The sequence below is a fragment of the Carassius auratus genome, chromosome 38, assembly GCF_003368295.1.
Source record: "Carassius auratus strain Wakin chromosome 38, ASM336829v1, whole genome shotgun sequence".
NCBI classification, from domain to species: Eukaryota; Metazoa; Chordata; class Actinopteri; order Cypriniformes; family Cyprinidae; genus Carassius; species Carassius auratus.
Genome location: NC_039280.1, coordinates 3,604,967 through 3,629,937, shown reverse-complemented (window position 1 = coordinate 3,629,937; position 24,971 = coordinate 3,604,967). Strand labels below are relative to the sequence as shown.

General features: G+C 36.9%; 1 protein-coding gene across 5 annotated transcripts in view; it reads right to left on the bottom strand.

Annotated features, from left to right (window-relative positions):
* Positions 1 to 24,971, bottom strand: part of LOC113056685 (arginyl-tRNA--protein transferase 1-like) — a 72,931-nt gene that overhangs the window by 31,964 nt on the left and 15,996 nt on the right. For 3 of the 5 annotated variants that reach the window (XM_026223486.1, XM_026223487.1, XM_026223489.1), the window contains exons 7-10: positions 18,260 to 18,388; positions 11,599 to 11,631; positions 2,729 to 2,910; positions 187 to 286 (exon numbers count right to left, since the gene is read on the bottom strand). In XM_026223486.1, coding sequence (XP_026079271.1) covers positions 187 to 286; positions 2,729 to 2,910; positions 11,599 to 11,631; positions 18,260 to 18,388 — 444 coding nt within the window. Of the gene's footprint in view, positions 1 to 186; positions 287 to 2,728; positions 2,911 to 11,598; positions 11,632 to 18,259; positions 18,389 to 20,633; positions 20,763 to 24,971 lie in introns of all 5 variants that reach the window. The other 2 variants (XM_026223488.1, XM_026223490.1) reach the window with 2 other exon arrangements.

Below are 24,971 nucleotides of genomic sequence, written 5' to 3'. Positions count from 1 at the left end.
TCATACTGCCACCTATCTGTGTGGACGCAGCGTCAAGATGCAAAAGCAAAGGCTTTCATTTCTTTCGGTGCATGTTCAATTTGATATTGCAGTACATCATGCAGTGTTCCGTTAGGTTAGATGACACTGATCAGTGCAAACAGAAGATGAACAGAAATGAAGGTTGATGTTGGATGAGAGATGTACCTTATAACGCATCTTAGGACACGAATGGACGTAGAAACCCAGATAGTAGAAGGAAAGTTTGGGCGACTGCTGCTGCAACTGCCTGGTGAAGGCAATCTCCCTGCAGAGAGAACCAGAGCAGAAATAACGCTTACAGCCATATGGATCATGCTACAAAACATGTAACCAGATTGTCCACTTAGTTTGACACTAATAGCTTTCTGCTTAAAGTCTTGAAACTGCATGGTGCTCCTTACAAAGAGAACTGATTTAATGCTACAAACATCCACTGTTTCAGTTATTTTCAGACAGACTGGTAAAATAAGTGTACTATATATAACTATTAACGGTTCATAATTATATTATTATGATGTGTAGAATAAGGATATGATCTTTAAAATAGATAAAACATCAGCAGACTTGCTGCATATGGACCAGATCAAGGCTTTCCCTCATGAACAGCCATTTAAATGTGTTTCTGGAAGTTCAGAAGAAGAGAGAAACAAAAGGGAGCTGAGAAAATAAAAACAGGAGGAAAAATAGAGGAGATTTATACTTCCTCCTGCGAGCAATCAACGAGCTCCCGCTCTCTCTCTCTTCAGTTCTCGCTTTATTCCCTGCACAAACACATTTCTCTTTTCCAGAAATAAATCCTGCTCTTTCTTCTCTCTTCTTCTGCATTTTGTACACCTCACAATCTCGGTCTTCCCAAAAATGGGGTCGGGGGGGTCTTTTTTTTCTTGAGGGAAAAGGACAGGAAGATAGAGAGAAGCCAAAGCAAAATAAAAGTGGAGGAAAATGAAAGAGACAAATAGCGCAGGGAAAAGGAGCGACGACAAACAGCGAGGTGCTGGAAGGTCATGCGGTCGCTGCCAGGTTCCCGGGTTCCCATCCCCTGGGGACAAAGCCTGGCTGTCCATGAATGAGAGACGGATAAGAAGAGGCTGTGGAACCCATTCACAAAAAAAGATGGAGAAAGAAAGAGGGACAGAAAGAAAGGGCAGCCCCCTCCCTCCTCGATTCGAACCCCAGGACTCCATTATCTCCTCTTCAGCACTCTGACACCCCTACACAAGCCAATTATGCCACAGCGCTCACCACGGACAAGACGTCTGCTTAATATTAATGTCACACACACACACACACACACACACATCCAGAGCAGGAGATGTGAGGACCGTATTTCCTGCGTCAACATAACAGAGTGTCTAACTATTATAGGAGATGTAAACATAAGTCATATTTCAATCCAAAAAAATATTTTGTTTACAATTAAAACTTTAGAACCATTGAAGGTTTTTACATGATGACAATTAAGCACATTTTACTACACAAATTCTTATAATAATATGCAATAAACAAATAGTATTTGTTCTACTGCTTTTAATTTATACCATTAATACTATATGTGTGTGTGTGTGTGTGTGTGTGTGTATGTATATTAAAAATATACATATTTAATTATAATAAAATAATATAAAATATATAAAAAGATACAATTATATATATATATATATATATATATATATATATATATATATATATATATATATATATATATATATATTTTTTTTTAGATTAATAATAAGTAAACAAATAAAAATAACATGAAGTAAAATGTTTAGACACAATGTTACAAAACAACAAACAAACATCGAAATAACATCTATGTCATTTATGCTAAATATTCTTCGTTTTATTAACCCCTTTTTAGGGGTTAAATATGACAAGGGTAAATTTGAATGAGATTCACCCAAAGATTTCAACAGAATGAAAAGTGTAAATAAATTTTCAGCACGTTTAGGATTTGGATGAAACTCCTTTTGTTTATCTTTGCTGGCCATTCATCATTATTGTAACCGTCCAGCGCAGCATGGAGACACATTGCAGAACAGTGTCACATCCTGGGCTCAGACAGTCTCACTCAATCACACTGACACACAACAGCACAAAGACACTGACCCCGCGGCTGACACCAGCTGCTCTGGGCACAACAGAGCACCGTGCACTCCACTTCTCACTCGCGCCTTCTTTTTATTCTTCTGTCTGTGAGAAATGAGGCTCCCGAGGCCTCCAGACACCCAAAACTATGAGTATATAACACACACACACACACATCTGGCATCTCCTCTAATCAGGTGAGCAGCCCATGTGAAATATTCACACACACATGTGAAAGACAAAGAAATACAAGCGTGTAACTGTGGGTGTGCATGGATGCATTTTAAAATGACATGCACTGAACTCTCTGATCAACAAGCACAACCACTGAAAACATATTCAGGAGATAAGATTGTGCACTATTTAGGAGAGGAGAACCAGGAGGGATTCCTGTGCTGTTCGTCTGCAGCATTAATGCTGCTAATCTTTTGCTGGGACGTAGTGTAGCCTAGTGGATAAAAGTTTAGGCTGGTAACCAAAAGGCTTCGGCATAAACTAGTTTCAGTTTTGGATGTCCAAACAGACTCGCACTTAATTTCAAGTCAGATTTACAGTCAACTAAATGATCAGTTAAATGTAAAAAGCTCAAATATTAGTCAGAGTTTGTGATTGGCTGACCAACCTGAGAGCAGAGTAGGTGCCCAGTGAGAGCGAGGAGAAGTCGGGGTGATAGTAGAGGTACACAGACGACACACAGAAGGGCAGGATGTCCAGAACTCCTACGGCTACTATTCTGCCATCCAACCAATACTGCTGATGGAACGAGCCGTAGCCCACATCAGGACCATCAGGAGCCATCTCAGCCTGGAGAAGATGTGACGGATAAGAAAAAGAGAGAACGTCAATTATTATTATAAATATGAGAACTCTTGGTATGATTGTTAATGTTAATGTACTTGGTATTGCCAATAAACCCATAACATGCTGCTGTGAGCATGTAAGAAATATTGCTGCTGCAAATATAACATACATGAAATAACCCCCATATGGCATACATGAGTCACCTCATAGCAGATCTATACAGGTGGAGCTGGGGAAGGTGGAGGGTTTCTGAAGCAAGCTGCAACTGCTACAGCAAGCACTATTCATATATTTGAATGCTGAGCAGCGAGCTCATTGGCTACTGATACAGGAGAGAACCAATCAGCTGTGCCATGTGATAATGATATCATTAGGACAGATTGAGTTCGACCTATCGGACGGCGCCATCTAGAGTTTCATGCCAGAACTCTGTATTTATTATACAATGTATTTATTTGTAAGCTTTTGCCTCTTTTGATTGGATGAGAGTGAAATAAATTTACTGGGGACTGAACATGAGAAGCAGGAAAGTCTGCTGGTCAGATTCAAGCATACATTACTCACAAGATATTTATAAGTGGAAACAGGAAGAAGAAAAAAAAGATTTATTCATGAAAAAAATGTGAAAGATTATTATCGTTTAAAAAAATGGTTTAATAGTTTAATATATTTTAAAATGAAATTTATTTCTATGATCAAAACAGAATTTTCAGCATCATTACTCCAGTCTTCAGTGTCACATGATCCTTCAGAAATCACTCTAATAAGACCATTTGTGAAACATTTCTGATTATTATCGATATTGAAAACCGTTGTGCTGCTTGTTTTTCTGGAAACAGTGATACATTTTTTTTTCATGATTCTTTTATAAATAGAAATTTAAAAAAGCAGCACTTATTTAAATAAGGAAACTTTTGTTACATTATAAAATGTCTATACTGTCCATTTTGGTTAGTTTAATGCTTGCAAAATTAAATTACTCACATCCTTTAACCTGTTCCCTGTTGTTCAATTAACAATCAATGAACAAATTTAATATAATATATTATTTGGACAACTCATACTTTGAAGCTGGGAACGTAATCGCTGCTCCACAAACAAACACTGGTAAATTGCACAAATGTTTACCATAATGGTTTGACTTAGGTGTAATATATAAAGTAAATGGCAAATAAAGTGCATATTTGAAAGGGAGCAGTTTTTCTGTCATCATGAAACATCCCAATTTTATCCATGAGAAACCGAATATTCAACTGGAAAAACACTTGATTTTATGCATCAGGATTTGATTGGATTTACAATATTATAAAGCAAATTAATTAAAATGATTGAAAAAGTTTTGAAATATGTTCCTGTGTGTGAACCGGTGTTAAAGCGAGTCAATCAATGCTCAAACAATTTGAAAGTCTGTGCTTGCAAAGGAACACAGGGTATACAGTAGCTTGCTAATAGTTCCCACATGTGGGCTGAGAGCAGAGAGGTGTGTGTGTGTGTGTGTGTGTTGGTGGAGTGAAAGTCCATGCCAGGCACACACAATCTATGAGAGGCGATTTAATAAAAATCCTGCATGAACAAAATCAATCTCCACAATGAAAGCCTGTGCAGGAGGGACCGAGGGGCTGAACATGTGTGTAAATCAGAGTCAAATCACAAAAAAACAACAACTACTGTTGTGTCTGAAGATAAAAGCCCAAATTCCTTCATGTGACATGAATGCACTCGTGTATGAATATATGTCTCCTGTTTTGGACGGCTGTAAAACCCCAAACCGTTACCTGCCCAAGATCGTATTTCCCACTCAAACCTTCACGCCGGCTTTTTTCAATAAAGTTGTTTATCGAGGAGGGCGCTTTATTCACCCTAGTCCACCAACGAGACTTCAAACGTCCCGGCGGGAGGGGGACTACGCAGCCGTAGCCGTAACGGGATCTCTCCGCAACCCCTTCGGCCCATCTGGGTCCAGTTAGCCCTGCAGGAAGCCGGCTCATTATCACAACACCAGGGGAGCGACTCGGCCAATCCGTTCAGTATGAGAGGCTTAGACCCTGCCGTGCCACGGTCACTCACCTCCAAATTAAAACCATCACAGAAACAACACAAACGCCACTCACAATGTTCAAACCTTCACAGTAAAATCTGTTTGTAATGTTAATGGTAAAAGACAGTAAAAACCTGTTAACTAGTTAACGGTAAGGACCCTAATATATGGTAAAAAATAAATAAATGTTGAGCCAGGAGGTGATATTACGAATTGGTGAAAGTATTAAAGGGGTAAACTGTAACTTTTTTTAAGGCTTGTTTGTGTTTATGGGGTGCAATGTAATGTGTTCATGCTTTGTTTTTAAAAAATGCATTATTTTCACTTTTATTCTACACTCGGTTTCTGTTCTCGTCAAAACGGTCTGTTGTGTTCCTGAATCTATTAAGCCCCTCCCTCCCTTGGGCTCAGATTGGTTTGCTGGACCACTATGTTGTGATTTCCTGACTGCCTAGTGCACACTGCCCAGGTTTTTAGTAGTCTCGGACTCAGACGTCACACCCATGGACAGTTGGCTAAATGTTTGATGTCTATGGGACACAAAAGTGGAAACATTTCAGGAGTAACAAAGTCATCATTGGATTGGTTGAATTCTACAGGATTTCCGAGAGACGTGTGTGTCTCGTTCTTTAACGTAGGTTTTTAGTGATGTCGCAAACCTGTGAAGAAGCTCGTAGTAGTCCCTACAAGTCTTTTTTTGTTGTCCTTAAACAAAAAAATGCTGGCGGTGGCTGGCAACTTTTTAAGAAAAAACAGTGGCGAAAAAAGGGTTAACGTAAAAACGTGTGGCCATTTTTAAATTGAATGTGCAAGACTTTGTGTCATTCGCTTCCAGTTATTTTTTGATGTAAAAAACATTTTGTTAAGCTGCATATTGCGAAGTGATTTTTCTTATCAGATTTTTAAAGTTCGTTGGAAGTCTTGTACATTCACAGAAAAAATATTGATTTTGCATTGCAGATAAGGTGGATATAGACATTTTATATATTTTAAATTGGAATACTGTTAAATACACAGATTCTGTAGGTAAAATAAACAGTTATTGTATACTATAGAAAAACCTTAAACTGACATTCCCACAATTCAATGAATGACATTATACATTTAATATTTTGTTTAAATACCTATATTTATTGTTATCAGTGATGTTCATTTTTAAGGGTTTTAAGTTGCATCTGATGCTGTTAAATTAAAGTTTATTGCACTATTTTAGTGTCACAAAAGTGCTTTGCATTCATGTTTCTATTTTTCACTTTCTATATACGTCTACATATTTTGAAACATGGATTTTCATTAAGCTGATTCAAACCAATATATCTTGAGCAAAGAGCTATATAACTTAGCTTGATTTGAATATATCAGTATATTGTGTGTGTGTGTGTGTGTGTGTGTGTGTGTGTGTGTGTATATATATTTTAAATAACTGTAAATAAATTACTGGAGTATGGAGTATTACAAGAAAATATTTCAGTTTTTTTTTCTACTTAAAAAAAACAAGTATTTCATGCAAGAATTCAGTGCAGTGTCTTTGTAACCATTTGTGAAATTTTGAGCAAAGATTTGTGCTTTTTTCAGTGTGTACTTTTTTAGTAGAAAAGAAACTTGTGATGAACATTTGTAATTCATCATACATCTCTTTTAATCGATTTTAATCTCTTTTATTATTATAGTTAACAGTACATTATATGGGTATAGTAGATTTCAGTGGATGAAATAGTTTTGTACTGTAACCAAGTTCGGTCCTGGAAAACCTAGCATCCTTCAAAGTATAAACTTTGCTCGGTTCACAACATCCCTAGAGAGGTGTTACAGTAAACCCCTTGTTTCCCGCAGGAGGAGCACATTCCAAATGTATAGGTTATTTATTTTCATTCAGAGTGCTTGTCTATTGGGCTGGCGGTTCGAACCAGCTGTCAGTATTAAGTACACACAGCCGCTCAAGATGAAGGTGCTTTCATAGCGCGGCTAGCGGCGATGATTAAGGGCTTGCGGTGAAACGGAGAGCCCCTTCTCAAACTGCCTTTTGGCACCACATGTGCCGGGCCCCGTTTCTGTCAGAACCAGACTGGACTCGAATCCAACAGCTGTCATGCTAGCTTACCCTCCGGCAGCGCAGAGCTGCTAAAAGAGCGTTTAGCTCTCAGCACCATCTTTCATCCATAATGATCTGACGGTATGTTCTAGATTGTGTTTTCGTTCTGTTTTAATGAAAGACAGCCCACGCAAAAGTATTTCACGGTAAAAGTCTCAAGTATGTTTACGTAGACATGACCTAAGTGCGGGAGATGGCGTCACCTTGACCCTGGGATCACCTCGCTGGACAGGCTAATAACTGCGTCTGTGCCACTGTGAAGGCAAGCTAAACACACAAATGAAGCCAACAATACAGACAGGGGCCCAAATCACAAGCATATGGTGCCCTGTGTCGCTCTTTGTTTGTCCGGCTTTCTCTAGCGTGTAGTGGCGTGTGAAGCATCCGTTTGCAGACGGCAGAGGGGATGGCAGCAGGCTGTTTGTCAGGTGGATGGGGTTGTTAACATTCCTGTTTTATTAACAAAACAGTGGCTCTTCTATATCGTAGAAAGAATAAGAGCGGTTAACACATGCAGGAAAACATCCAACAATCCAGATTCTGTCATACAGAGGCTGTACAATACACATGTGCCAGTATTCGGTAATGTGATACATCACGGTAATGAATATGCACAATATTGTTATCGTGGGGACTTCTAAATACCGTGAATAATTATAAATGACAAATTATTCACAATTTGGAATGCATTTTAAGAAAACTTCTCCCATCAACTGGTAAAACTGCACAACACCGCTGTATGCTGCTTAAAAGACACGTGTGCGCACTGATGTAAACAAGCACACATGAGAAGCACATGGGGAACACTGAGAGACTGAAAACACATTCACTCTCTGACCGCAGATGGCGCTAAACTGCAGAGAATGCAGCCCTTACCCTGGAAACCTCATAAATAAAGCAGCTGCACTACTTTTTTAAACAAATTTAAACAACCATTACGATTTGTGGATTTGATGTGTTGTTCATCACAGCACCAAATACTTAAATATTCAGACTTAATAGACTATTTATTTTCAACCAATTTTTTTTACGTTTTAATCTGGACTACAACATACCCTAGATATTGTTTCAAAGTGGTTTGATTCTTTATTGTTCGTTCACATTAGGGTTTCATTAGTTAACATTAGTTAATGCATTAGTTAACATAAACTGCCAATGAAAAATTCTTCTGAACATTCATTAATCTTAGCTATTCCAATATATAACACACTGTTAGAATCGAAAGTTGCTACTGTGTCATTTAATGAGCTAACATGAACTAAGAGTAACTATTGCTCATTGTGAATGTTAATGCATTAACTAAGGTTAACTAATAAGATCTTATTGTAAAGCAATACCTATTGGGTCTTCATAGATCTTTTGCACTTTAATCTGTGTAAAACTTAACTTTATATATTTTTCTGTATTGCTTTATTCCATAGTTATTTTTATTCTGATTAATAAAAATCAATAAAACTGATAATACAAATACAAATAAAACTCACTTGAGTATAGTACAATAGAAACTGAAATCCCCCATTATATTATATTACATTCCATTTATTGACTACAGTGATTATTCCCGCAGAGCATTGAATGTCAAAGAAATACACCTCAAACATGGCCCTGGAGAGGCACTGGGAGCGCTGCAGGACTCAAATGTTATTCGAGTCACACATTAGACGCAGCGTTCAGCGACGGCTCATTTAACCCCACGTGGAAACAGCAGCGCTCGATTACGGCTGCCATTTCTCCTCAGAGTCGGCCCTCACGGCTCCCTCTGAGACACAGATGCAATGCCTGTCCTGGATACATGCAGGCATGTGGAGCTCTGATTACATTATGGGGAAGTGTTTATTAATGCGCTAATGATTTCATTATGCGTGAGGCTATGTGGCAGAGACACAGACAGTTGAAGGCTAATTGCTATCGCTTGTCAAAACAGTCACTGGAATTAAAAATAAAGGAAAACAATAGTGTGCACCGAGTATGTGTGTACATGCATGTGGAAAAAACAGGAGTATGGGGCAAAGGCAGGGTTTGAGGTCTATAAAACCTTGACGACTAATTACACAACACCACTGTTAACGAGCATTCGCCCTTAGGACAGACATTTCAGGTCAATAAAAAGACATTTAAAAAAAGCCAAGCAGAAACAGATATACAAATGCAACACAGGCGTGCATCAGCATCTCGGTGACGCAAAACATGCTGCCACGCACGCCATGTCACACACACGTGAACAAACACACACACACACACCTAGATAAACATAACCAGGTGAAGGAGTCTAATACACGCTAATGGCAAATCCACAATTACGTCCGTTTACTTTTGACTTTGCAGGCAAAGTTCAAATAGTGTTATTGTTCACGCATCTTTAAGTGAGCGGATACGCCACAAGCGCACATGGCTCTGCACCTGATGTCAATTGCCCCTTTAAGATTTCTGCACGCAGGATCCTAGTTTATCTGTGCATGAAAAAAAAAAAATGTTCTTCATATAGTATTACCTTTATATATTTTAGTACTAATCAAATAATCTAATTTAAGCCTAATTGCATATGAACTGCATAATTAAACTGAAAGCTATATAAATAAGCTTTCCATTGATGTATGGTCTGTTAGGATAGGACAATATTTGGCTGAGATACAACTATTTAAAAATCTGAGTGTGCAACAAAATATAAAGATTGAGAAAGTCAATCAAATTTAAAGTTGTCCACATTAAATTCTTAGCAATGTACATTATAGATCAAAAATTTAGTTTTTATATATTTACGATATGAAATTCACAAAATATCTTCATGGAACATGATGTTTACTTGATATCCTAATGATTTTTGACATCTATTATTTTGACCCATAAACTTTTTTTGGCTATTGCTACAGATAAACCCCAGCGACTTAAGACTGGTTTTATGCTCCAGGGTTACATTTGTATTATATAAAATGTTACAAAAGATTTTGTATTTAAAATAAAAGTTGGTCTTTAGAATTTTCTATTCATCAAAGAATCCTGAAATGAAAAAAAAATAAAAAAGTCACGGATTTCACAAAACGCACAACGATTTTTAACACTGATAATAATAAAAAAGTGTTTCTGAAGCAGCAAATCAGCATATTAGAATGATTCCTGAAGGATCATGTGACACTGAAACCTGGAGTAATGATGCTGAAAATTCAGCTTTGATAACAGGAATAAATTCATTTTAAAATATATTACAATAGATCACATTTCTTTTAAATTCTAATAACTGTGCTGTATTTTTGATCAAATAAATGCACCCTGAAAAAGAAAAAAAAACGGCCTCGACAAGGTGATAAAAGCATGATTCCTATAAATGTTAACAATCTTCATTAGCACGAAAGGGGAGGCAGGGTGCACATGTTTTGAAATTGAGATTTAAACATCATCTGAAAGCTGAATAAATAAGCCTTCCATTGATGTATGGTTTATTAGGATGGAGCAATATTTGGCTGAGATACAACTATTTGAAAATCTGGAATCTGAGGGTGTAAAAAAAAATCTAAATATTGAGAAAATCGCCTTTAAAGTTGTCCAAATGAAGTCCAGCAATGCATGTTACTAATCAAAAATTAAGTTTTGATACATTTATGATAGGAAATTTACAAAATATCTTCATGGAACATGCTCTTTACTTAATATCCTAATGATTTTTGGCATAAAAGAAAAAACGATAATTTTGACTCATACAATGTTTTTTATGTAGCATCACAACTTTTTAAGAGTGCAAGTTTTAACATATGCCATGGTAATACTAAGATTAATTTTTTTATCTTAAAATGTTATACACACACACACACACACACACACACAATTAAAGCATATCTGTACCATGCCACAGTACTCTTCCTTAATTCAGGAAGTACTTTTTCAACATCCCAAACATTTGAAAGTCCTCATCTGCTCCTCAATAATAAAGAAGCACAACAAGAGCATCATTTAATGATAGCACCTGGACATGACAGAGACACGATCATCAGTCAGGGACAATTTCACATCACAGTCAACTCTTTGTTTTTGTCCTGTGTGTGTGGCCATGCTATGCTGTATAGAAATGTGGTTGGTCTGTACGACACATTAAACTTTTTCCATCGTTTCATGACAAACAAACAACCCAGGAATACACTGCTACCCATTTCCACATGTTGTTTGTCACAAATTTAACACGGCTACTCTAATGTGCCATTACCTTAAGGTTTTATATAAATATATGAAAGCCTGTCAAGAATCTCTGAGTCATATTCTCCTTTAAAATCAAAACATACAATTTTGTATAAAAAGGGTTCTGTGCAAAATCAGTTCAAAGTAATTAGAATGACTGCCAATGGAAACTATATGTGTACTTAAGAGTTCTTCAGTAGAACCAGAAGAAATGTAAGATTATGGAACTACTGATGAAAAAGATTGAATCATCTGCATCGAGACTACTGAGACTACACTGGACCAGTGCAGTTTCAAAAGGAAATCCTCTGAATTGGCAAAGACTTGAGAAAGAGAGAAAATCGAATCATATGTTTGAAGTTTCTATATATATATATAAAAAAAAAAAACTTACCTCTAAAGGAGAGTCACAAAGGAACCTCTTGAACTGTGAGGGGGAAAAGTGTAGAAAAGAAATGTGTTATTTTACATTCATGTACATATAACAAAACACAAAAGATAGAGTTGGTGGGCTGTCTCAGGAATACAGCTGAGCACATCTGAGATGGCCTTTTGAGTAATTTTATCAAACTTCTCTCCTGCTGCTATTGCTAACAAATACTGCAACTAATTAGGCAACTAATGCTTTACTGCTTCTACAATACCTACACACAATCATACACACAGATCAATGAGAAAAGATTAATGGTAACATGTCTGCAGGCTGGTCGTGATGCTCAAACATGCTGATCAATGCTTTAAATCTTCAAATGTTTTCAATTCTGACTAACCTTTGCTCTTTAACAACACACACAATTGTGACTTTTGTAATCACAGTAATGCAAGGTATATAATATAGTTTAATTTCACAAGGAGCAGCTGTTTGGTCATTAGTTAGTTTTGCAGTAACTGGCTAGCATTGTGAAGAAAGAGAAAAGGCCAGATGTTTATTCAAGGAGGTTTAAATAACTATGTCTGCTAAAGCCTTTTTTCTGAGATATGATGGGCTTGATTTGTTCATTGATGACTGGCAGGTGATTTGGGTAGCGTGTGTCGCCGTTTAGATCAAAAATAAGGAATGTTAGGACACAAAACATGTTTGACAGCCATGAGCAGGCACACTTGCATGTTGCATTCCTCAAATAAAGCTAGGTCTCTGATGCTTATATCGCAAATGACTACTGAAAATTAATGACATCCAGTGCCCCATCAATGTTACAAAAATCCTAATGCATCAAATTCGTATCATGTCTATCTACATTCTAAAAATAAATGAACATGATCATTTAATCCAAAAATGCAAACATAGAAAATTCAGAAATGCATAGAACAAGCCAGTCCATGATCATTGGCACTGCTTCGGTAGCATATGTGTGTTGGCTGTTTTAGCTGGATGTCCATGCTGATCCAACAGGCCTGTGATCCTAACATACTCTGCTGGAATGATGAAACATCATAAACCAATCAGAGAGAAAGAGAAGGGCAGGTTATGCAAACTAAATGATAATTCATCCACACTGAATCCATTAGACCTAAAGAAACCTTCAAATGAAGCTGCAGATCCCAGATCTTCAGTGACATTTGGTTCCAAGTAACAAATGCGTATTTCATGCCCTCCATCTTTAATATACAGACACACACAAAGCGAGTCTGCTTGTGATCTGACGAAACCAGGCTCCTGTGGTTTAAAACGCTGCAAAACAAGCGTGAGTAGCTTCGCTTTTTGGACAGCGAGAGGGTTGGAGAGAATTAGTCAGCAGTTACAAACTCCATATGGTGAATTCTGCATCTGTGATGTTTAGAGAACTAATGTGGGTTGGGAATCAAGAATAGTCCTAAATATACTACAACTGAGCCATTTATGGTATTTGGTTCCGTTAAAAGTTCTTAAACATATACAGTTTTCAGAGAACTGTTTCTGTTATTTACTCAAAACTGTATGGCTTATATCAACAGCTGAGTCTTTTGCAATAAGGCTCGATTTGTTTACCTCGGCGGTTGTGAAAGAGAAACGGATTGTTGGGAAAGAGGAGCTGAGAAAGATGGGATATGGGAGAGGGATGCGGTGGGTCGCTCAGGGGGTAAAAGCTGGCAAAGACTCTCTCCTGTTCTGCCAGGCACTCAACAGGGGGGTTTGTGGGTAACGGCTCTAAGAGAGAGAGCAATGCAGCCATGCATATTTCCATTAGTCTTCTTGCTGATCTCCTGGAGTCTGGCAGCCGTGACCCAGCCTGGTTACTAACTTAGACTGGACAGAATTAAGATGGATTTCCATTTTCATGCACACAAAAAAAAACAAAAAAGATAAGATAAGATAAGATAACTGAAATGAAAAAGAAAAGACAGTAAATAAAAAATGGAATTATGGAAAAAGAAAAAGGAACAAAAATATTTAAATGGAAAAAATAAACTAGTAAAAAATAATAAAAAAAGAAAAGGAAAAACATTGGAATAGAAAAGAGGGGAAAATTATATTGAAAGGTACAAATTGAATACAACTGAAACAATTAAAATGAGAAGAAAAAATTAAAGAAAAAAGAAATAGGGAAAACAATCAAAAGAAAAAAAGAACTAATAAGAAAAAAAACAAGCAAACAAACAAAACAAAATAATCCAGATGTCTCTCCAAACCACGTTTCTGACATCACCAAGCCCTTTAATTTCTCCACCTCTCCCATCCAACTTTTCACCATTCAGTCTATTCCTGGTGGACAAAAAAAGTCATGTTCTGCCCTAGATTTTTTCCACCTTGAATATCTATATGTTAAAAGGAAAACTTGCTATTTGTCAACTACTCACATCGTACATGACAAATGTTCAACACAAGCATTCGTGTTTCTTTCATCAGCTTCACTCTCCCGTAGCCCTTCTTCAAATGTGTTGTCCTGAAACGCTCCACAATGGCCTTTCGTGAGAGCAAAAAGGTGAACTCTGACCAAAAGTGGGAAGTGAAATGGCTCAGCAGGGATTTAAAGCTCTGCTACTTTGAAATTAGGCAGAACGTAGTGAACATTAGGGGAACGGCCCTTAAAAGAGCCATGAAATCTACTGTTTAGATCAACCTAAGGTAGCACAATTCTTCATTTAACTTAATGTTCTCCTACACTGAAAAATAGATTCAAGTGAAAGAGTTTTAAGAAAAGAAACAGCTCATTTTGGAAAATGCCCTGCATCATTTAACTGCAAATACATATATTAACACTTAATATAGAAAGTGTGTGTGTCCCAATTACAATCTTACATCCACAATAAAGAGCTGTTTACACTGATTTCAAGCAACACAATGACCAGAAGTCATTCATTTCCACTGAGATTTTGAGGGAAATGGGTTACTGATCAGCCCACAAGCTCCATAATTTACTTTAATCTTCAATGCTTTGATTTATTGCATTATCAAGATAGCATTCAAAAGTTTGGAGTCGTTAAGCTTTATCAAATAAATTAACACATTTATTCAGTAAATGTATGCATTCAATTGTTGAAAAGTGACAGTTTATAATGTCACAAAAGAATTCAAACAAATGCTGGTTTGTTTTTTTTACATTTCTATTCATCAAAGAATCATGAAAAACAAAATGTATCACAATTTTCACAAAAATATCATGCAGCAACTATTTTCAACACTGCTAATAAATATAAATGCGGCTGAAATAGGTCAGATTTGAGGTATGAGGAAGTAGCGAATAAAAGGACAATAAAAAAACAGGAATGAGGGAATGGGGTAAGACACAAGTAACTTTTAGAAAACCCCCACCTCACTTTATACATATAGACTAATACAGACTCATTTCTCACATCGGAGTGGAATGCTAATGCAAACATACGCACACCTTCCTCACTATAAATAGAGCTCTGTTACCGAACCAGGAAAGAATCTGGCAGGAGACAGTCGGCTCTGAAGACTTATTATTTATTAATTCCCACATTTTACGAGCATGAGGATTAATTCATTTGCTGTTGGCAGAGCCGGGCCAGTTTCCAGGCCTGAGGGGGACAGAGGCCTCTCTCAGGTTACTGAGAATGTCAAGTAGGTCCACATCCTGTACACCCTCAGCGTCTGTCTACTAATGCGCTGTCCTAACAGAGAGTAAGTGATTGGGACCAGAAACAGACTCTAGACAAGTACGCAAACGTAAATGCACGGTCACCACAATGACTGTTGCGGTAAAAAACGTTGAGGTCTCAAAGGGGTGCTAGAGTTCCCTTCTGACGCCTGTGCCATTACATCAGACGTGTTCTTCAATTAACAAGCTATAAACATTGAGGAATTGGGAAGCATGTTCTATTGCATTTGCTGCTTCGCAATGACGAGAGCTGATCAGTTAGACAGGGAATGGATTTACATTCAGATACACTACTGTTCAAAAGTCCAGTTTAAATCATTTGTAAGAAACTGATACTTTTATTCTGCTAAGATGCATTAAATTGGTCAAAAGTGATAGTATAGACATTTAAAAGTTACAAAAATTTAGTTTCAAATAAATGCTGTTCTTTTATACTTGCTACCAAAGAATCTTGAAAATAAAAATATTCACAGTTTTCACAAACATATTAAACAACAAATTATTCTTAAGCAGCAAATCAATGTATTAAAATGATTTCTGAAGAATCAAGAGTGGAGTAACGATGCTGAAAATTCAGCTTTTTGGCACTGGAATAAATACGATTTTAAAATTCATTTTAATTTTTTTTTTTAATTGTACAAATATTTTAAAATAAAAAAATTTACTGTATTTTTGATCAATTAAATGCAGCCTTGGTAAGCGTATTTTGGAAATATTTAAAAACACCCCCAAACTTGAACAATAGTGTAGTTGGGTATGTTTCAGGTCTTAATGTGCATTGCATTACAACGACACGGCATGAGACTTTCTATACTGCAATGATAAAAACAATATGAAAAGAACATACTCTAACCACACATATCAATAAGCTATTAATCTGCTGACCGACTTCTGAAAGCCTCATTGAATGCATTAAAACAAATCTAGATTTTCTCGCACTTGCTCAATCCTCTTGCTATTAGAACACACTAAAAAGCTCCAAAGCACTAAAAATGTATTCGATTAGGTGTCATTAGGCTCCAAAAAACATCTGGTCTCTACCCAAAACTACAACCCACTATCCCTTCATACTCAAAAACCTCCTAAAATCAGATATATTTCAAATGAAACCACAATTTCAGGCCCTTTCTAACAGAGCATGCTGCACAACTTCTTGTCCAGGCTCTTGTCATTTCTAGACTACTGCAAAGCTCTTCTGGCTGGACTTCCATCAAACACAATCAAAACTCTACAAATGATTCAGAATACAACGGGACGACTGGTCTTCAATGAGCCCAAAAGAGCCCATGTTACACCTCTCTTTATCTCCTTGCACTGGCTACTAGTTGCGGCTCGCATCAAGTTCAAGACATTGATGCTTGCATAAGAGAACAGCCTCAGGATCAGCACCCACCTACATAAACTCACTATACCGAATATACATCCCCTCCAAAAGTCTGAGATCTACTAATGAGCGACACCTCGTGGTACCATCACAGAGAGGCTCAAAATCATTTTCCAGAACATTCTCGTTCACAATTCCTGGCTGGTGGAATGATCTTCACACCCGTATACTTTTTTCTTTTCAGTGTAACTCTTTTAGAAGTCAAATTTTGACTTCTATTGGCCTCCTGACAGTGTTTTAATAATGTAAAGTTTCCCCACAAGCTCTCAGACTGCGAATGCTGTTTCTTTTATGACACATAATTGAGTTATGGCTGTGTTTCACAAAGCAGGGCGTGTGTGCGCGGCCCGGCCCAGCCTAAGACTGAAATAACACATGGTAGAAGAGTTTTACCCGCTTGCATCTCAACAGATCCACCCAGCCCTAATTCACTCTCTACCAAAACACAGGTGAATTATTGGCCAGTCCAGACAATTGCTCACATTCTGCGTGTACTATATAATTATTACAGCAGCGTTTCATTCTGCAACAGACATAAATGAATACAGAGAGACACAATGTTATGGGTTAAACATTTAAGCCTGCATCGGTAATGAAATGTTATGGGATCTTGCTGCAGTTTGAATTGTGCAACATGAATTATATATGGGCCAAAATCTGCTCAGTCAAAAACAATCTTCATTTCACATTTAGATTCATTCCCTCAACACCACAAACGTATAATAAAGCTCCTGTTGTGATGTGCAATGCTCTTTGAGGAATCTATATAAATATCAAGCCTCTGATTTAGCTCTTACCCATATTCAACATCTTCATTTAAACACTAGAGTTTTGGTAGATTCATTTTAAAATCAGCGCATTCAGACAGAAGCACAGGACAGGACACATAGACCCATGCTGAAGCTGTGCACTTGATGCATTAACAAAAAAGTTTTTCTGAAACTATTTTCACTCAAAAATTGCTAACAAACTTCTCAAATAATTACAAAATAGCAAGCAACACATTGAATAAAAATGTTACATTCAGAAGTAGGAAGAATGAAATATCATTTTAGTTTTATTTACTATTATATATTTTATTTAATATTTCCATTTTATTAATTTAAATCATTTTATAAAATCATTTTATATAGTCTGTTATTTTATAAAAAAATATTTTTACAGTAAGAAAATGCATTGATTAGATTCAAGCACAAATTCAGAAAACTGCACTCTTACGGAGTAAAAACAAAAACCATGTTTGCAACATGCACTTAAAAACTTGATAAAAATGTCACTTTTACATGCTCGCCCATACAAAAATTCTCTGCCACTGCTATGTGGGTTATAGGGCATGGGCGGACGCCAGGGCATTGCTCAGGTCTCCTGCGTGCTTGTTAGAAGTTTCATAATTATAAGTTAGGAGCTTGTTCCTAACCAAAGAACAAAAAAACACAAACAAATGATCACATACAGGGCAGAGGATGAGCAGAAGTTCGGTCAGTGTTTCGCTGACACAGATTGTGTTTAGGTCTAGTAAAAAGCTAACGTGTATGTTATGTAAATGCTTCAAACATGCTCTAAAACATCTGTAATATTAGGGTTGAGCGTTTCATGCACTTGTGAATGTGACATGTTTAAGTCTGTACCTGGCTCTCCCCGCACTCGTACGGAGCGTCACCGTGAACGGTCATCTGGTAGCATGCATACAGCGCTGCTGACTGCTCATACGACGCCAGGAAGTCCGGGTCCTCAAAGCTGACCGGCACTAGCCTCACCTTCAGAGTGATGAAGGGATGATTAGAGCGAGGAAGTACGACTGAATGAGAAAGACGGAAGGATAGTAGGAAATCAAAAAAGGGACATAAACAATGGAGGATGGGGAGAACAAAGAAAAAAAAGGACAAGACTGTGTGGATAAGGGAAGTGGTTAATACAAAAATGATTTCAACAGCACTGTATCTATCACATATGCCGTGTTTTTGGGTTCACATTCACACTGCAAACCGAAGTTCTGTTCACATTACCTTTTAAACGTGACCCATATCAGACACTGGTCTGAACAGGAAATGCTTGCTTACATTCTTCACAAATTTCACAGTTTTACTGAATAAATATTTCAAGCTTAAGCAAGCAACTAAACAATTATTCATATAAATTCTGACTGATTACATTGTCACTTTTGCATGTGAAAGGGGTTCAGAATGGAATTAAAGAATCAATTCTGAAAAAAACTAAAAATAAAGATTGCATTAAGATACTTAGAATCATTATAGTATCTTATGAAACAAAGACAGCCTAAGAATAAATATGAACCCAAAACTAAAATGTAAATGCATTCCCAAGTGGCTAATTTAGCATTACACAATGGTTTCAAACTATTTAAAGAAGGATTATCTTCTGTTGGGATGCACAATATATACCAATAATGGTTGATATTAGTGATCTTATAAACTATCAGTCTAAGCAAACATTGGAAGTCATTAATGCATAAATGTGATCTGGCACACAGTTTGGAAAATTCAAACAGTGTTTTCTTCTTTTGCTCCAGATTTCCAAACACTGTGCTATACTGTTTACATTACAGTGTTCTTATGCACCTAAAAGACATTGAAGCACATAAGATATACAGATATAGCATATGACAGAGTAACTTGTCTTTGTGTGGAGTAAGACAGGGAAGGGAATGTGTTTCATGGATTTAAACTCCGAGCTGGAGCGTAAATGTAGGGAAACGGGAGGCTGAAGGTGAGGCTGGTGCGGTGAAGCTCTGATCCAGGCTTAGAACAATACAGACCGTCAATGAACCTGATGAATTACAGCTAACACTGTGTCATTGGGACAGTGGGATAAGCTCTGGTCCCTTGACTGATAAAAAAAAAAAAAGGAAAGGAAACACACCCATTCTAAGCTTGGTCTATCTTTTTCAATATGTCTAGCCAAACAAAATCTGCACATTTCAGGCGAAAAAAATAAGCAGCAGGGCATCAATAACATGGCATCCTTCAATGTATACACAGTACACACACATTTTCAAACAATTCAATGACTTGGAACGGTCATGAAGCCAGGACAGAAAGAACAGAAATTTAGAAAAGCCAAAGTCTAATTCAGACCAACTCACAACAAAACGTCCCATGCAGAGCTTTCTATATTTTCTAATCTAGTTAAATCATGTTTTCATTATGTAAGCTAACACATGTTATACATGATTTCCAGCCACAACCCTAGTTGAGATATTGGTTGTGTATTTGAGAGAGACAAACACTGATTCAGACTTTTCTGCAAATCAGTTAGACTTACTTATTCCAAATATGTGAGGCACGAAAGTTTAAGCTCTCAAACATTTAACCTCATTCCCATTTATTCTGCTCATCCTTTTGGGTTCTCCAACAGTGGTAAAATACCACATAGTAATAAAAACAAGAATTTGACATATAGTTGGCTGCATGAAAATTACAGGAGCGTATCATAAATCAAGATTCAGTGAAGGTGCACTATCTACAAGATGACGTTTGACTGAAATTTCCATTTCCTAGTTTGTCTTGAGAAGAGAAAAGTGGAAGGGACACACCAGCTTAATAGCCTAAACATCTCAACAGCCACAAACTCCTCATTTAACACAGACACCTGTAGAAACACAGTGCAGATGAGAGCGCTTTCCTCACTTCCTTTCGATTTCTCTTTCGCCCTCTTTTCAGGATTACGGTTTCATGGAGTTTCCATGGCTTACCTCCATTTTTTCATTTCTTACTGCTTCAGCCTTTCCTCATTTCCTGTCTGCTTGCTTTAGGATTCCTCCTCCTCACTGCTGTTTAAAACTCTGCTCTTTAAAGTCACTGAACTGTGATTCTTTGCTTCTAGTTGAACATGCTTTCATTTCTACCTAATGCTCTTTCACATTTCCATGCATCACAAGTCAAAATCCTGAAAATATTGTTTGGTTTGAAGACCAAAGTAGAATCGTGGCCATGTCAAATGTGCTCTGCTAAGATGAAGCCCTTCAGCGGTGGATCCCCTGACCTGGCTCTCAGTTGGTTTGTCAGGCGGGTCCTTGTGAATGGTCATTTGGTAGAGTTTGTACACTTGGTACGAGGCGTCAAACGAAGCTTTGAACTGTGGACTGGGAGGGTTGGAGCGCACTAGCCTCACCTTCAACATGAGGATGAGCAACAGAGGGTTAAACAGAAAAAATGACAAGATAGAGTTAAGAGTACACCACAGCAGGAGAACCGGGAGTGTGGGAAATCTGATTTGGAATGGAAACAGTTTTGTTTTATAGCACATGGGTGAATATCATAAAACAGATCAAGAACATGTCTGGTTAAAAAAAGAAATCAATTTTAAAATAATAATAATAAAGAAATATGAAATCAAATTTGGCTAAAAAGAAAAAAAAAAATTATATAATTTTATATTTTTGTATTGTGATATTATGACTTATTATAATACTCTTTACTATAATCAAGCTATATATATATATAGACATTGTAAAAAAAAAAAAAAAATCATAACTGCATTAAAGGGATAGTTTACCCAAAATTTTAATTTGACGTTTATCTGCTTGCCCCCAGGACATCCAAGATGTAGGTGACTTTGTTTCTTCCGAAGAACACAAACAGAGATTTTTTTAGCTCAAACCGTTGCAGTCTGTCAGTCTTATAATTGAGGTGAATGAGTATCATGGCTAAAACACACAATAAAAAGAAAAAAAAACATAGGCAAACAAAATCAAATTAAACCCTGCGGCTCGGGACGATACATTGATGTGTAAAGACACAAAATGATCGGTCTGTGCAAGAAACTGAACAGTATTTATATCGTTTTTTACTTCTGTTTCATGCAAGGTCCTAACTGTTAGAACTTTCCTGAGCGCGTCCTCAGCAGCATGAGGTGTCGTCTTCTTGCTTTACGGCGGACTGCAGACTTATAAGTGTATTATCACCATCTATCTCTCAAGTGGACCATAGACACTCCTAATTGAGTTTGTAGATAGAGAGTACGTGCTCAGGAGAGTTCATTATAAGACTGAGAGACTGCAACGGTTTTACTTACCGTATTTTCCGGACTATAAGTCGCACTTTTTTTCATAGTTTGGCTGGTCCTGCGACTTATAGTCAGGTGCGACTTATTTATCAAAATTAATTTGACATGAACCGAGAGAAATGAACCAAGAGAAATGAACCAATAGAAAACATTACCGTCTATAGCCACTAGAGGGCGCTCTATGCTGCTCAGTGCTCCTGTAGTCTACACTTGATATCATAGAGCGCCCTCTCACGGCTGTAGACGGTAATGTTCTGTCTTGGTTGTAAATAAATGCGACATAGTTCAGTGCGACTTATATATGTTTTTTTCCTCATCATGACGTATTTTTGGACTAATGCGACTTATACTCAGGTGTGACTTATAGTCCGATACGGTAATCTCGGTTTGTGTTCTTCTGCAGAAACAAAGTCACCTACATCTAGGAAGCCCTGGGGGTAAGCACATACACATCAAATTCTCATTTTTGGGTGATCTATCCCTTTCATTTTTGCATCGATGTTAACAATTTCACAACTAATTGAAAGAACTACCATTACTTTAATGAGAACTTGATGAAAGAATGACAAAAAAAGTAAACTATCCAGCTGCATTTAGTAAAGAGTATTTGTCCATAATCTGAGATACACACTTAAATATACTGAATACATATATATATATAATAACTTTCATGAGATTCACTCATACATCTGCAAACTAATGGTCAAAGAAAAATCTGAGAAAACATTCAGCAAAATATAAAAAAAAAAAAATAATCATAAATATTTATACACCGTGACTGATATTCATCATATTAAAACCTTTGTTTGTTTGGGTGAGATTCAGCATGGGTTCAGCAAGAAAAACTTATAGATTGTGTCTATAAAAGGTCGACTCTCATGTGAACATGGCCATGTCATATTTCATCCTAAAATTAAAAAGAAAAACTTCTTTGCATTAACAAATTATGAATTATTATGACCTAATTATGAATTATGACCCAGATGACTAAATATAACCTGCATGTGTTTTGACAGGCTTCACGAGAGTCTCTAATAACAGAATTTAGATAATCAACTACATAATGCATTTAGTTGTGGATTTTCTCAACAGATTTTGGAAGAATGTTAGCGTGTCTCCAGAAATCTGTTCATTTGTACACACTGATTGATTAAGAACTACTTCCTGGTGCTCCATGCGATGCAAACAGTAGAGAAGACGATAACATATGACTTCCTGCACTAATGGTTAAACACAGACCTGCAGTGAATCTGTCTCTGTATATAAGTGTCTCCTTACTGTATACTGTTACAAAGCAAACTTCCTCAATTTCTAGCTACAGTTGAACTGGTTTTCATTATATTGCATTAAAGGGTACAAAACATACACAGTTTCACTTAATCTCATGTTAATCTTGAGCACATCTAGAGGAGTACTGCATCCTTCATATATTCAAAAAGTCTTTAGTTTTATCATATTTATAAAAGAAAAATACAGCTTTCCGAGCAAAAACCGAGCTCCTGGAGGCAAGATGTAAGTGGAGCTTTAATACTGATGTTTCGTGTTGTTTCCATTAACATATCTTCACTTATGTGCTGATTTCCAACAAAATACAGAAATCTGCTGCAGTTGTACATACATGAATGGGTCTTTTATCACAGGGACGACTCCATGTTTTAATAGCAAACGATGTGCAAATCCATCATCGACCTGGGCCTTGTTTCTAAAACATTCATCACTCAAATGACCAGAACACACAAACGCACTTGCTGCCCCAGAAAAACAAACTGCATCCACTGTTCATGTCGCGCAGGGTTATTGGTGAAGCTGAACACGGTAAACTTTCCCTCACATCCAAAAACACACTTATTTGGAGGCATTCTCAAACAAATCCTATGCAGCGCTGCCGACGATTTCCCGATGAAGCGTTGATGTGCGCGATCTCGTTTTCCTCTGATCAATGAGTCTGCGCGGATGCGCTTTTCCAGGAGAAATGCCCATATAAGGAGTATTACATCATTAGATCCACGATAAAAAAAAAAACAGGCGAAACTTGTACCAACCCGGAAGTAAGATTTTCGGCACAGAAATTCTCAGTCATTCTTCTAAATGATTTTTTTTTATGTCTGAAAACACGAAACACCATTGTACCCCCCTTTAACAACCACAGTCAAACACAGGAAATGATGAAAAGCTATAACAACAATGACCAACACTATAGGTTATAATATTAATTTCTAAGGAGAATCTTTTTTTTTCTATCCAGATAGATAGATAGATGGATAGATATAAATGAATAGGTGATTTGAAGTAAACTTCATAATGGATTGGAAAAACACGAGGGTAAACAATTAAAATAAGCACATATATTTACAAAATGTAGGTGACAATAACTATTAAAATACATGACAGTAAAGTCATTCTGTTCCACACTCTAAAGACTAAGCTTCATTTAACTTGCTGTATAAGGGTGTAAAAGTCTGACAGTTTAAAGCGAACTGTGTGGGATCAGATGTTATGTTTGATTAGTGAAACTGAGCTTGACATCTCACAGGATCATCTGTGTTTGCACAAGGACAAACTAGCCTCAGAAGTGAGGCGGCAAATCAAAATTCAATCCTCCAAAAACATTTAATTGACTGGCAAAGCTGTTCCTAATTAAAGGACCTCTCACAGAGACGTTTTCATTGGACGAGGTGCTTATGGTTCACAAGTTCCCCAGAAGAGCATGATGGGAGATATAGCTTCAGTTTTATTTTATTTGGCCCTCACTGGACATCTCTTATTATTGCTTGGCCAAGTTAATGAAGATATTTGTGACTTTTGTTTCAGATAAACATTAGTAGAGTCTTTTAATCTGTAGAGCGATTCTCTTGAGATGCAGACATTTGAATAAGTGTGCGAGGAGTAACCAAGAAAAAGAGAGCGAAGCGATGGCAAAACAGCTCTGAGATTTCAAATTATGCCTGGGGTGAAAGAGGGTAGAAGCAAACAAGATATTGAACATGGGAAAGAGTTAAGATGTGCCTCTACTGCCATCTGTGGGTGTATATGGACAATTTTGATTATCATACTCGATCATAATTAATCTTTGGAAAACTCAGATGATCTTTAATGTACTGGGGTTTAATACAAGTTAAAGCAAAAAGCATTTGCACCACAGAAATTATGACAGAATTTTTTTTTTTTTTCACTCTTCAAGGCTACAGTAAACAAGTAATGCAATTTTAAATTATATCAAGTTCGAAAAATAAAGTACAAAGTTTGTAGACTGTAAGGATGCATTTATGTATGCATTTATCAAAAAATACAGAAAAAAAACTATAATACTGTGAA